Here is a 13,910-nt window from a genome sequence, read left to right as displayed (position 1 = left end):
TGAACACTTTACCTGTCAAGAGTGGGTTGGGGGGGGGGGGGGGGCGCGCGCTAAGCCTTGTGGGAGACAATCTGAATCTCAACAATTAGTCTCTGCTGTCGTTTGGTTTGATCTCACACTGTGAAAAATGTTGTCAGGAGCCTTAATTGTGTAAAGAGCACATTTTGGAATGCTAATTAGAAAGCTGCTGCTCTCATTTTTCAGGGTGAAATCATACATTCAGGAGCGAGGATGATGCTATGATGGCAAGCATTTATCACAGACACATGGTGACAAATCAGTTAGCGTGTGGGCACACTTCCCTCTCTGACTGCATGACAACAAAAATGACGAGGACAAACTACAAGGGGTGCAAACACTAACAACTGTTAATCATTTTTACTCCCGCGCCGGAGCCGGCCCGATGGTCGCTCTTACCATGCTCGCTTCGTGTGGCGTACATAATGAAAGAATGGAGCCGTCAGTCATATTGGTTCTCTAAATAGCATTTTCTGCTTTATTAGTCATACTTAATGGTGGTGAAGGGGCTGCGAGTGATGCAAAATCCTTTTGTTCAAAGCCCTTCTCTCACTGTGAGCAGATCTCGATGGAGAAAAGATTCCCTGACAATCGAGCCTGAATGTGTTTTACACGCTGGGCTTACTTTGCCTGTTTTAGAGGGGAATTGTGCAATATCTCATCAAAAAGATTGATGGTATGTGCAAGAAAATAAAAGAGGTGGAGACAGTGTGCACAGCTCCAAAGCAGGTAGCTGGACCAGAACAGACAATCTCATTCATTTTAGACAGACAGCTCTTTTGATATTTCCTCACAGTGAGAAAAAAGTCATGCATCATCAATCCATCCTCCCACCTACACGGTTTAAAGGCAGAAAGGAAAGTAATTATAAATATCCATCAGAGTGAATTGTGGCTGTTTGCAGAGTGTTAGTCATGTATGCCCGTGTGACAGCTCCACGCCTCTACATGTAAGAAATACCTCCAGAACGGCGTAATGCAGGGGTGTCAAACTCGATCACAGCGGGGGCCGAAATCTGAACTTAGGTTAACCTGAGGGCCCAACAGGGAAAACATTATTGTTATTTAATATTGAAATATTGAGTTTAAAAAGTCAAAATGCGGGATTAGAATCAAAATTAGGGCAAAATATGAGATAAAATTCAAAAATATTGAGTTGAAAAGATCAAAATATGAGATAAAAACATAATTTAGAGTTTAAAAGGATGAGGTGTGACTAAAAATTAAAGATTGAAACTCTAAAAGGTCAAAATATGGGATTAAAAGTCAAAATTAGGAGTTTAAAGGGCAAAATATGAGATAAAATTCTAAATCATGAGTTGAAAAGGTCGAAATATGGGAATAAAAATCAAATTAAGGAGTTTAAAAGGTCAAAATATGAAATTGAAATTATGATCTTAAAATGTCAAAATATGACTTGAAATTCATTCATTCATTCCTTACTTTCTCAATATTTTTACTTTTTTAGATTTTTATGACTTCAAAAAGGATATTTTAAATCTTCAAGGTTACATTTTTATTTCTATTAGAGGAAATCTGCAGACCTCAGACCTACGGGACAGTTCTCGTGGGCCAGGTAAGACTGCACCATGGGCCGGATTTGGCCCCTGGGCCTTGTGTTTGACACCCCTGGCATAATGCTTCAAAAACCTCAGCCTCAAACTGAAGGACTGAGGAGAGGAGAGGAGAGAAGTGTGCTTACGCTGGATGTCGATGGTCACGCTGGTCTCCTTGCCGTTGGGGACCGCCTTGTTGGAGGCCTTGCAGATGATCTGCTGACCCGTCTCAATGTTGGAGGGGGAGAGGTAGAGCGTGCTCACGGTGCTTTCTCTTCTTCCATCCCGAAGCAAGGTCTGCAAAAAGTGAAGCAAACTCCAGTAAACAGAGAGTTTTTCCTGAACTATATGGTTTGAGAGTCCAAAGGATGTTAAGCTGCAACCTTGGCTATTGATTTTAACGGTCAATAAGCACAATCTCCATTTATTTCATTTAGAATGGAAACTCTCTGCACAAAAAGTTGTTTTTTTCTGAACTAAACACACGTTGGACCGAATCATCAAAAGATGGCATTCAAGGTGGGACTTGAAATAGTTTAGAGTGATATAGAAAGAGAGAAAAAAAAATTACCAGAGAAGCTTTGATAAAAAAGGTGTAAGCATGAAAAAAAAAGCATAAATACAGCCGTTGTTTCCCCTGAGGGACCTAGGCAAACCATCAGAAAACTCCTGCCTGTACTTTTACAGCAAAAGCTGATTGATATGAAAAAATAAAAAGTAGAAATATGTTTTTTGAGCCTCTTTTGTGTGTCTGGAGAGCTGCGCTCTAGTGCATGGCTTGTCATACTCCACAAAGGAAATCAATCTTCTTTTCAGCACTCATCCTCTGAGCCCCACATTGTGGAAGCCATCTGGAATCGGTTGGTAGCGCTCGCCGTCTCTCGCTCTCCCCAAAACGCTCAGGGGAGGGCTGGAGGAGGGAATGTTAACCAGTGCGGGGCAGAACAAAGTCACTGGCTAGAACAAATTGCGTGGGCATCGGGGCGCAGTGTGGTCAACCACAAAGTCAAGATGCATTTCCCTGCCGTGGCTTTAAAGGAGGCTCACTGCTGCTTTGTGCTTGGGAGGAAAATAAGATCCTGCTATAGTGAAGTACATCAAACATGTGCTTAATATAGAAACAGAGCTGCAGCGCTGGCCAGAGGGAGCTCACTGTGGACTTGCTTTACTGCACTGCTACCTTCAGATTAGCCTGTATAAATTCTCATAATGCACCACAGGGAGATAAAAACATGTACCTAAATAACAGACACCATTTAGAAAGAAAGCCAACATTCCTCCTCATGCTGTGACTTTCCTTTTTAGTGGACAAGGGTTGAATAAAGAACAAAAGAGCACAGACAAGGCAAGATGTCTGTCCTGAAGCTCAGGCATGCACATTAGTGTGCATTTAACTGTTCTCGCAGAGTTCAGCAAAGCTATAAAGCATTTTCAACCCCTATAATCATTTCCCATTAATCTTTAGGTGAGTCAAACTGTAGCTCATTGTGGCAAACCAGGGCTAATTATCTCTTCATCTCTATCTCAATGCAAAGGTTTCTTTTCTAATCACACTTCAGTCTTTCTGCCCCCACACCATACTCTAAATCAGTGTGACTCAACCCTGCTCAACCAGAGAGCCCAATGGTTGAAAATACTGTCGCAAGAGCAACAATCTAAGTGGTTAAAAGTGGCTAAAAAGGTTAAAGTGGCAGCAAAAATAAGTTAACAGTGGCAAAAATGGGGAGGAGAAGCATCAAAACCAGGCAGAAAGAGGCAACAATGTGTGAGAAGTGACAAAAAATGAGTACAGGTGGCAACAATGGTCAAAAGAGGCAAAACCCTGAGAAAACTCAGTGAAAAGTGACTAAAATGGGCAAAAAGCTTTAAAAATGTGGCATAACTTGGAAAAAAGGGGGCATTTAATGACCAAAGGAGGCTACTATGGGTGAAAACTGGCAGAGAATGGCACAAAGGGGGAAAAATAGTAAAAAGCAAAAAGCAGGACAATATTGGCAAAAAGAAGTGGCAAAAATTGCCTTAAAGCAGCAACAAAGCATCAAAAATGGGTGAAAAGGGGAGTAAAAATGGGCAAAAATGGGAGAGAAATGACAAAAAATGAGTCACGGGGTGCAAACATGGTCAACAACAGCAAAAACAGCAAAACAATCAGTGAAGAGTGACTAAAATGGGGGAAAAAGCAACAAAAAGGTGGCAAAAATGGGCAAAACGCTGTAAAAAGGTGGCACAACTTGGAAGAAAAGTGGTATTTAATGGAATAAAAAGAAGAAAAAATATCAAATAGCAAAAAGCAGGATAAAAGTGGTGAAACAGGGAAAAACAAATGGCAAAAATTAAAAGCTGCAAAAATTGATCAAAAGTGGCCAATCAAAGCTTACTGTAGAAGCGTGGGAAACAAACTGATTAATGTGAATTGCATTGGACAATTTCTGAGGTTAAAGTTTCCTCTTCTTAACCCTTCTGCTCTCCTCGGGCATTTTTGGCCATTTTTCTCATAATTTTTTTTTTTATAATTTGTGATCATTTTGTCAATTTTACAGCTTGTGGCATGAATTTTTACAGGAACTTTTCTGTCAGGTAAAATGTTTGAAATCCAGCATGTTTTACTCTTAAATGTCATTCAGACTCTCTCAGTGAATTTTCTACCCTCTGGACACCTTCGAGGCAAAAATGTACACGAACAAAAATCTGCCATTAAATCAGCATACATCAATTTTTTTTCTACTTTTTTTCATAAATCTCTTTAACAACTTCAGACCTGCTCAAAACTGCCAAACATTCAATCATTTTCAAGATTTTAACCCTTTAAACTCACACAAAACCTCTTCATAGTATAACGGCAAAAATAGAAGAATGTGGTGCATGGTCCTACAATGAGGAAATGCTTGAATCTGGTGGAATACGGTAAAAATGTCAAATTTCACTAGATTTCTTCACATTGAAATGCTGACATTAAAGAATGCATGATTTTATACTGCAGTGACAGTGAGATTAAAAAACCTGGTTTTAATGGAAGTCAATGGGGCATTTTTGCCTCGAAGGTGTCCAGAGGGTATTTCTGACATTACGTAAAAAATATAAATGCAATCAAATCAGTTTTGTTGCTAATCTTTAACCCATCCAAGACTCTTATCATCCCCAAAGCCCCATCTTTCTACTATTTATTATATGGAAAATAATTCACTGTTTCTGTTGTTTTGCAGTAAAAATGAAATATTTTAAATAATCAAACTGACATTAAAAGGGTTAAAATCTTGAAAAGTATTGCATTTTATTGTGGTTTTGAGTTGGTCTGAAGTTGTTAAAGAGATTTATGAAAAAAAGGTTGAAAAAAATATTGATGTATGCTAATTTAATGGCAGTTTTTTTTGTATGGGTGCATTTTTGCTTCAAAGGTGGCAAGGTGGGGGAATCATAATTTAATTAAGACATAAAGGAGCCACACGTTGAGTATCACTGGTCTAAATCAGGTCATTAAGATGCCATCAGGAAGGTCCTAGCTGACATTTTTAAAGACATATTTTTGTCCAATAAAAACAGGAGAAATATTCAAATATGGACGAATATTTCTGATGTCAGAGTATAAAATCCGTCTGTGTAGGAGCCATGCATGTATCTGTACAGTCATTTTCAGGCTGTGATGAAGCTGGAGATGAAATTCACGGCTGTGCATGAGTCACTTCTAAAGCAGAAGGCATTAGCTGTCAGAAGTGGGATACGTCAGTGTAATATCCTTTCTGACACAATCAGGATTGTTTCTCTCATGGCTTTGGACCTGTCTGAAGACATTCATCTAGGGGAGGGGGTTAGCAAGCTGCCGCATTCAACTCAACACCATGCCATGGTACGGTTTCATTCATTTCCATATGACTGGCTGGAAGCTATGTGAAGAATACTTTAAAGCACAGGTGTCAAACTCAAGGCCCGGGGGCAAAATATGGCCCGTGGAACTATCATGTCTGGCCCACCAGATCATATTTTTATTCTAACTGGCCCACCAGTAGGAGGTCTGCTGATTTCCTCCAGTATAAAAATGTAAACGTAACCTTGATGATTTAAAATATCCGTGTTGAGTCATAAAAATCTGAAAAGTAAAGAGTAAGACAGATTTCACAAAAAGTCAAGAATGTGGGGAAAAAAATTGATTTGTGTTTTATTTCACATTTTCAATTTTGCATCTCAAACTTATGATTTTGACTTTTCATTTCATGCTTTGACCTTTTCAACTCATAATTTGGACTTTATATGTCACAGTTTTATCTTTAGATTCCCAGTTTTAAATTTCAAGTCATATTTTGACCTTTTCAACCCCTTACTTTGGCTTTTTAATCCAATATTTTGACTTTTAAACACATGATTTCAATTTTTTTCTCATATTTTGACATTTTAAATAACTAATTTCTACTTTTTATATCATATTTTGACCTTTCACACCCCCAATTTTGAATTCAAATCATATTTTTTAACTTTTTAAGTCATCGTTTTGAATTCTAGCTCATATTTTGACATTTTTAACTCTGAATTTTGGCTTTTTAATCTCATATTTTGAACTATCAGACTCACAATTTAAAATTTTAAGACATTATTGACTTTTAAACTCATGATTTCAAATTTGATCTCATATTTTGATCTTTTAAACTTGTGATTTCAACCTTCTCCTCATGTATTTGCTATGTAAAAACTTTTTTTTCTATTTTTTTATATCGTGGTCTTATCTTATGAACTAATACGTTGGAATTTTTATCTCAGATTTGAGCCTTTAAACCTGTCGTTTTTACATTTTGAATTTCCAAATCATTTATCATCAGTGCTGGTTTTTTTTTTCATATTTTATTACTGGTGAAAATGAGGTTGACAGTTTAAGGTTGTGTTGACCCTGGTAGGCTCTCAGGTTAGATCTAAATCCAGAATCCCTGCTGTGAAACATTTGTGCCTGGACTTAATTTTAAAACATGAGGAAAATACAGTTACATGGAGTAATTTGTTAAAAGATTATATTTCAGTGGGTTAAATTCAGTCTAAGCTGTATTGTCAGAAAAGGAAAGGAGGCGGATCCGCAGCCGTTTCTCTGACTGTTGGAGGGTAGCACCCAGGAATCATCTTTAAGATGATGTCCTCAGAGTTATGACCATTTAGGGCCCAGTTGTTTCGAAACGTGCCCCCTTTCCCCTCGCTGGCCTGCTTTCACACTAGCATCATCGATCCGTGCCTGGGCCCACTTATGTATTTACTCGGTCTGAAACAGCAGGTGGCGGTATGCACGTAACTGGTTTACAACCCCACCAAGGAGGACGAAGAAGAAGAAGCTACCATGGCAACCACTGGGGTCATGACCTGAGCAAAGATTGTTTTTGTTTTGACCCAGCAAAAAGTCCATCCTGCAGCCATGGATGATTAAAATCACTTTTTAGGATGCCAGAAACTTCTCTCTTCTTATCTGCACATCTACTACAGCTCAGAGGATTGAATGGGCTCGCGCTCTCTGGAAGCCCATCTCTGCCACATCAAAAAAGAAATATGTGAAAGTAAGGCAATTCTAAAAAAAAAAAAAAAAAAAAAAAAAAAAAAAAATTATCCTAAGTCACAACTTTGAGAAAAAAAATGTCAAAATTATGAGATGGCTTTTTATGTTTTTATTGATTTATTTTATAATTGCCTAACTTTCACATTTATCTTTTTGAAGTGGCGGTAGTGGGCTTCCATAAACTTCACTTATAAAGCTGTTTAAATGAGTAATAGTACTTCCTGTTTGTCAGCTTTTTTAGCAGTACAGTAGAAACATAAGCTACCTTAGCTACATTAGCACTAATAATGAGCTGGCTAGAAGTAAGGGCTCACTTTATCGCAGTGGTTTTCAAAGTGTGAGGCAGGCCTCCCCTGGGGGGCGCCACAGAACTTCAGGAGAGGTGCGGAACCATAAACCAGAAAAAAAAAAAAGTGATTTGCTTTGTTAACATCTGCATGGAGCAAAATAAACAGACTTATAGTAACTTTAAGGCAGTGATACTCAACGTGTGATTATTAGTGGCTCTTTGACATCTTCATTTTAAATATTATTCCCCCAGAAAACCATAAAAAAGGGAAACTTTTTTGCCCCTTTATACAATTTTTTGACATTTTTCATCCATTTAGGCATCCTTTTCTGATTAAATACCACTTTCTTCCTTCTTTTGCCAATTTTTGCAACTTCTTTTTGCCACTTTTTTCCAATTTTTGCCCTTTTTCACTTGTTTTTTTTTTTTTTTTGCCATTTTTTGCCCATTTAAGCATCCTTTTTCATTAAATACCACTTTTTCCTACTTTTTGCCCAGTTTTGCCACTCTTGACTGTTTTTTTAACTCATTTTTTTGCCTTGTTTTTGCCACTTTTGGACCATTTTTTTGCCACCTGTTACACATTTTTTTTTGTCACTTCTCACCCATCTTTTTTCACTTTTTGTCCCCATTTTTGCCCATTTTCACCCATGTTTTGCTACTTTGACATTTTTTGCCATCTTTATCTTCATTTTGTTGCTATTTTCAGCTGTTTTGCCATTTTTCACCCATTTAAGCATCTTTTTGTCATTAAATACCCCTTTTTTCCTACTTTTTGCCAATTTTTGCCACTCTTTACTGCTTTCTTTACTCATTTTTTGCCTTGTTTTTGCCACCTGTTACTCATTTTCTTGTCACTTCTCACCCATCTTTTTTTCACTTTTTATCCCCATTTTCACCCATTTCTTTGTTGCTTTTTGACCATTTTTACCATTATTATTATCATTGTTGTTGTTGATGTTATATTACTATTATCTTTACCAATCTTTATTATCATCGTGTTGTAAATGTTATTATTAATATTATAATTATTATTAATTATTAATTATTATTATTATTATTATTATAATATTTATTATTATTGCTGTTGTTGTTGTTGTTGTTATTATTATTATTATTGTTGTTGTTATTATTATTATTATTATTATTATTATTATTGCTGTTGTTGTTGTTGTTGTTATTATTATTATTATTATTACTGTTGTTGTTGCTATTATTATTGTTTTTGTTGTTATTATTATTATTATTATTATTATTATTATTGCTGTTGTTGCTATTATTATTGTTTTTGTTATTATTATTATTATTATTATTATTATTATTGCTGTTGTTGCTTTTATTATTATTGTTGTTGTTGTTGCTATTATTATTGTTGTTGTTGTTATTATTATTATTATTATTATTATTGCTGTTGTTGTTATTATTATTATCATTATTATTATTATTATTATTATTATTATTATTGCTGTCGTTGTTGTTGCTATTATTATTATTATTATTATTGTTGTTATTGCTATTATTATTATTGTTGTTGTTGTTGTTGCTATTATTATTATTATTATTATTATTATTATTGCTGTCGTTGTTGTTGCTATTATTATTATTATTATTATTATTATTATTGCTGTTGTTGCTCTTATTATTATTGCTGTTGTTGTTGTTGTTGCTATTATTATTATTATCATTAATATTATTATCAGTTAGTCTTTGACCTCCAGGTCGACGCTTTTGTCCACTACATAACCTCTGAGCCTGTGTTCCTGCCAAATAAAAGCCGACCTAGCCTCCAGCTGCCTCTGACCAGACTTTTACTTCACAATAAGCTGACCTGTGGAGGCCTGGCTTTCACAATTATCTACTAATTAAAAGCAGCTGAACCAAATGGATTATTAGCTGAATAAACTTAATGTGCTGCCCCCAGAGCTAATTCAGTGTTAGCCTTAAGTCTTCACAGTGTTTCTTTAAGCCTCTAATACGGTTTCACTGCTGTTAATCCATGAAGAACTAGAACGCTTTTAAAAAACTGCTTTTTAAAGGTGAACAATGACAGAGAGCACGATGTTTCTCTGAGCCAATATTCTTCAGAAGAGAAGAAATAAGAGGATCTGGCATCTGTGCGGCATCATTCAGCATTATTACATCATGTTTACAGATGTTGGTTCAACGGGACTACCACACGTGCAACCACTGAGCCAAAATATGAAAGTACAATGCTTACCGTGTGTTTGACTGCTGTGCATCATAACAGATCATCAACATAAGAGTTCTCTCTGCAGCTCATTGAATGTAGGCCTGCTTCTCCCACCTTACAGGTCAACGCTCAGCATGTGGACATTTTACATGTTAGGATGGCTCCAAGATCATCCAGTTCAATTATCATACTACAAAATGTGTCCTGAGTTGACCTGGACCCTGAAGGTCACATGCCTCTGTCAGGGGTCAGTCAGGGGTCATCATGTTAACTTCTCTGTCAGAGTTCCTTTATTTCATTAAAACATGTCTGATGAGCTGGTTTCACGTGTTCTTTTTAGTCCCTAACATGTTGAGACTATGACAGCTAAAGGTCACCAGTTAACACAGTCACACTTTAAATCATAACACCAGTTAGCAGTGTTAGCAGAGAAGCTTTGATAGAAGTTTGAATAAAGTAGAGACCAAAACTGGAGAGGTTGATACCAGGAGCAGATTAGCCTGGTCTGATGAACCAAAGGAGGTGTTAAACTGGTCGCCTAGATGCTGACGAGACGGTAACAAGAAGGTGAGTAGTGTTAGCTAATGCTAGTCAAGGCCTGAGCATGCACCGCTGTGTGAAGATCCCACTGTTCTACTAATAACTATGATCATTTATATGGATAATAACATTGCCTATAACAGCTGTATAACAACAGATACTTAGAACTACCAGAAAAGCATACATACATTCATCTATGTATGTAATACTGCACAAAATATGCATACATAGCTGTATGAAGTATGTATGCATAAAGATATTGAAATGGTTACCTGAGCAGGTGAGGTTAGATGATCTGCTGTCATCTTCTTAATCAGTGGTTTTCAAACTTTTTTCGCCCAAGATACACCTAAGGTTAAGCCAAAATCTCAAGGCACACCATACGTGGGTCAATCGATGCAAAATAAACTTTTGAAATAATGTAACGGTCCTGGTGGCCTATAAGAGGAGAGCTTTCTGTAGTCCAGCCAACTAAGGGATCATGAAGATTGCAGAAGTGGGCAAGGTGGCAAAAATGGGTTAAAAGTGATGAAAAACAAGGCAAAATTGGGCAAAAGGGGCAAAACAAAGTCAGAAATGGGCAAAAAATTGGTTAAAAAAAAAGTAACCAAACAGTGGGTTGAAATTAGCAAAAACTTGTTTAAAGTGTCAAAACAGTGGTAAAAATGGGTTACAAGTGGCCTAAAATGCTTAGCTGATGTAAAAAGGTTGTAAAAATGGGTAAAAAGTGATTTGAAAAAGGGCACAATCGGGTAAAAAAGTGGTCAAACAAAGGCCAAAGTGCGCAAAAAACTGGAAAAAAGGTGGCATAAATAGGCTGAAAGTGTCAAAAAGGTGGCAAAATAGATCATAAGTGGCAGAAAAGTGGCAGAAAAGGGTTAAAGTTGCTAAAAGGTGGTAAAAAAGGGGTTAAAAGTGATGGGAAAAAATGGCCAAACAATTGCAAAATTGGGCGAAAAGTGGCAAAAAGGTAGCAGAAATGGGTTAAATGTGGCAAAAAGTTCCAAAAAGTAGTAATAAGGAGTGTCAAAAAAAGCAGCAAAGTGGTTTAAGTCATCAAAAAAAGTGGCAAAAATTGGTAGAAATATTGGTTAAATTGGTTAAAAATAGCATGAATTAATCATTTCAACACCATTTTAAACACAATAATAGCTTGCCATGCTTTTCAGCTCTTAATGAGGTAACTGTTAGCCAGTATGCTAGCACCAATGCTACTGATCCAACACTCACATGCACTGATATCATCAATAAACCCCAACTGGGGAGTTCCCATTCTCTGAGGGTTTTCAGGGGTCCAGATCTGTGGGCAGGCCTGGTTACAGTTCTTGCCATAAAGTTGTAGTAATAACATATGGTACAAATTCCCACGGCACACCTGGACTTGCCTTAAGGCTCACTAGTGGGCCTTGGCACACCATTTGAGAACCACTGATCTAAATCACTCCTTTAAACCTGCCTGCATGAACAGGCCGGTAGTAGGTCATGGTGATGCCACACTTAGTTGTTTTAGACCAGTGTTACTCAACCCTGCTCAACCAAAGAGCCAACCTGTTGAAGAATAACTTTTCAGAAGCCACAATGGAAGTGGTGAAAAGTGGCAAAAATGGGTCAAAAGGGACAAAGTAGGCATAAAGTGGCAAAAAAAAATGTTTCAGGTGGCAAAAATGGTCAAAGAGCAGCAAAGAGTGGCAAAATGGGCAAAAGGCAGCTTAAATGGATTAGCCTCCTGAGACCCGAGCCTTTGTTTGGAGAGCATTTTTAGTTTCTCCCACTTATTTGGGTTACATACAGTCTGATGGTTAAAACATCAGTCTTGTCATTGAACAGGAATTTCTTGGAAATTTTCCTTTCCAAAACCAAAAAGTTCCATAATTTAAAAAAATGAAAGTTTCTTTTAAAGTTCGTAAAAATATTTTCTAAGAGTCCTATAAAAAATTCCCAAGTATGTCTTTAGATGGTCCTCAATGTTTCACTGAAAATCCCTCATAAAGCCTGAAAATTCTAATAGAGATTTCCCCAAAAATCCAACGCAAATTCCCCATTAAGTTTCTTGGCAAACTCTAGAAATTAAAACAAAAAAAATCCATAAAAATGATGGAAACATCCCCAAGCACCTAAAATTTCCAAGAAAAATCCTGAAAATTTCAAAGAATCCAAAATTTCTGCAATGGTTAAAACACCAATATGTAGAAGCTCTTTAACCCAAATGATATTTTCAATGCTAAAATAGAATTATAATTACTATTTACCAATTTACAAAAAAACTGAAAAAATAGTAAAGCACATTAATATTTCTTGATTGATATGTCAAATTATAATTATTTACTTGCATTCCTTAACAGAAAAATGAGTTTTAGTGGTTGAATGTTATGCTTGATTCATTTCTGAATTCTCAGAGAAGCCCAGTAAGCCGGCTCAAATTTGGGTGAATTCAGTTTGAAATTCCTCATTCCTGTTCAAAATTGTAAAACGTTTTTAGTTTTAGTTTTTAGTTTTAAACAAGTTTTTGAAGGACTTATAAATATTTATGTCTCCCCTATTTATGACAGGTGGTGTAATAAATTTGTTAAGCACTGTGTATATATATATATATATATATATATATATATATATATATATATATATATATATATATAAGTATAATTATTATTATATTTCTTATTTTTCATCTTATTTATTTACTTTTTTACCATTATTATTATTATTATTATTATTGGTCTGGGATCATTTGCATTTTTGTTTTTTTTTTTGACTGTGTAGTTTGATATCACGCTGGTGATATGGTGTAATAGGGTAAGTGGGATGAGAGTTTGTGGTTATGAATTGTACAAAAAACGTATTCAATTGTATGACAGATTTATTAAATTTGTTAAACTAATAAAGATACCTTGACAAATAAAAAAAGTTTCTTTTTTATGGTTTTATGGGGGAATAATATTTGAAATGAAGAAATAAAAGAGCCACATGTGGTTCTAGAGTTGAGTATCACTGCTGTAGACCGTTGTTAGAGTTGTAACCTGACTGTTTTCACCACTCTGTTAACACTCAGCTCTTTATTCATGTTCTAATAGTGTTTTATCATGTTAATCGCCGTGTCACTGTGTTTCCGACGATGCCTTATAAATAAAATTATTATTGTCATTTAATCAGCATTATCAGCAGTGAGCAGAGACTGGGCTCCTGTAACAGAGCGCCATCTAAACCAGTGTTGGTAAATTGTCACCAGACTTGGGCTCTGTGGTTTAGAGGTGTTTTATAAAAGCCTTAACTCACTGCTCACTTAAAATCATCCTTTAAAAACTCATTGAAACCAATTAACTCAAGTGATGATTTTCCTCAGCTCAAACTGTTCATTGAAATTTTCAGAAATGAGGTTAATTAGCTCAGCGAAATCTCAGAGTTCCACTGAAACTATGAAAATGAATCATTAGTCCTCTGACTGGGAAAAGTAAACCTTTCTCAGAGTGGCTGAAGTGTTGACATGTTTAATGGCCACTCAGACTTTAATTGCTGACTTTATTCGGAGCTGTTTTACCACCATGTTACCAGATGATTAAAATGCTCTAACTGCACACAGAAACTGGTGCAGAGAGGAGGAGAATGATAGAAGTCAGAGGCAGAGATTGCAGCTGTTTTGGAGAAAATAAGAGAGGGGAAACAGAGAAGCACCAGGATTGGAAAATGGATAATTATTATTTTTTCTGTTGAAAGTGATATCCATCCACAGCAGCAGCTCCGTGTCAACTTTAGCAGTTTCACTTGATATTAAACAGCAACACGATTCCACTGCAAC

At 36.2% G+C, this 13,910-nt stretch overlaps 1 protein-coding gene across 1 annotated transcript in view; it reads right to left on the bottom strand.

Moving 5' to 3' along the window:
* The window catches only part of kirrel3b (kirre like nephrin family adhesion molecule 3b), a 322,138-nt gene that overhangs the window by 72,854 nt on the left and 235,374 nt on the right, over positions 1-13,910 (bottom strand). The window contains exon 5 of the mRNA XM_041809908.1: positions 1,720-1,870. Coding sequence (XP_041665842.1) covers positions 1,720-1,870 — 151 coding nt within the window. The remainder of the gene's footprint in view (positions 1-1,719; positions 1,871-13,910) is intronic.

This window comes from Cheilinus undulatus, linkage group 2, assembly GCF_018320785.1.
Source record: "Cheilinus undulatus linkage group 2, ASM1832078v1, whole genome shotgun sequence".
In the NCBI taxonomy this organism is placed as follows: Eukaryota; Metazoa; Chordata; class Actinopteri; order Labriformes; family Labridae; genus Cheilinus; species Cheilinus undulatus.
The sequence above is the reverse complement of the archived record's forward strand: the minus strand, read 5'-3'. Positions and strand labels throughout refer to the sequence as shown.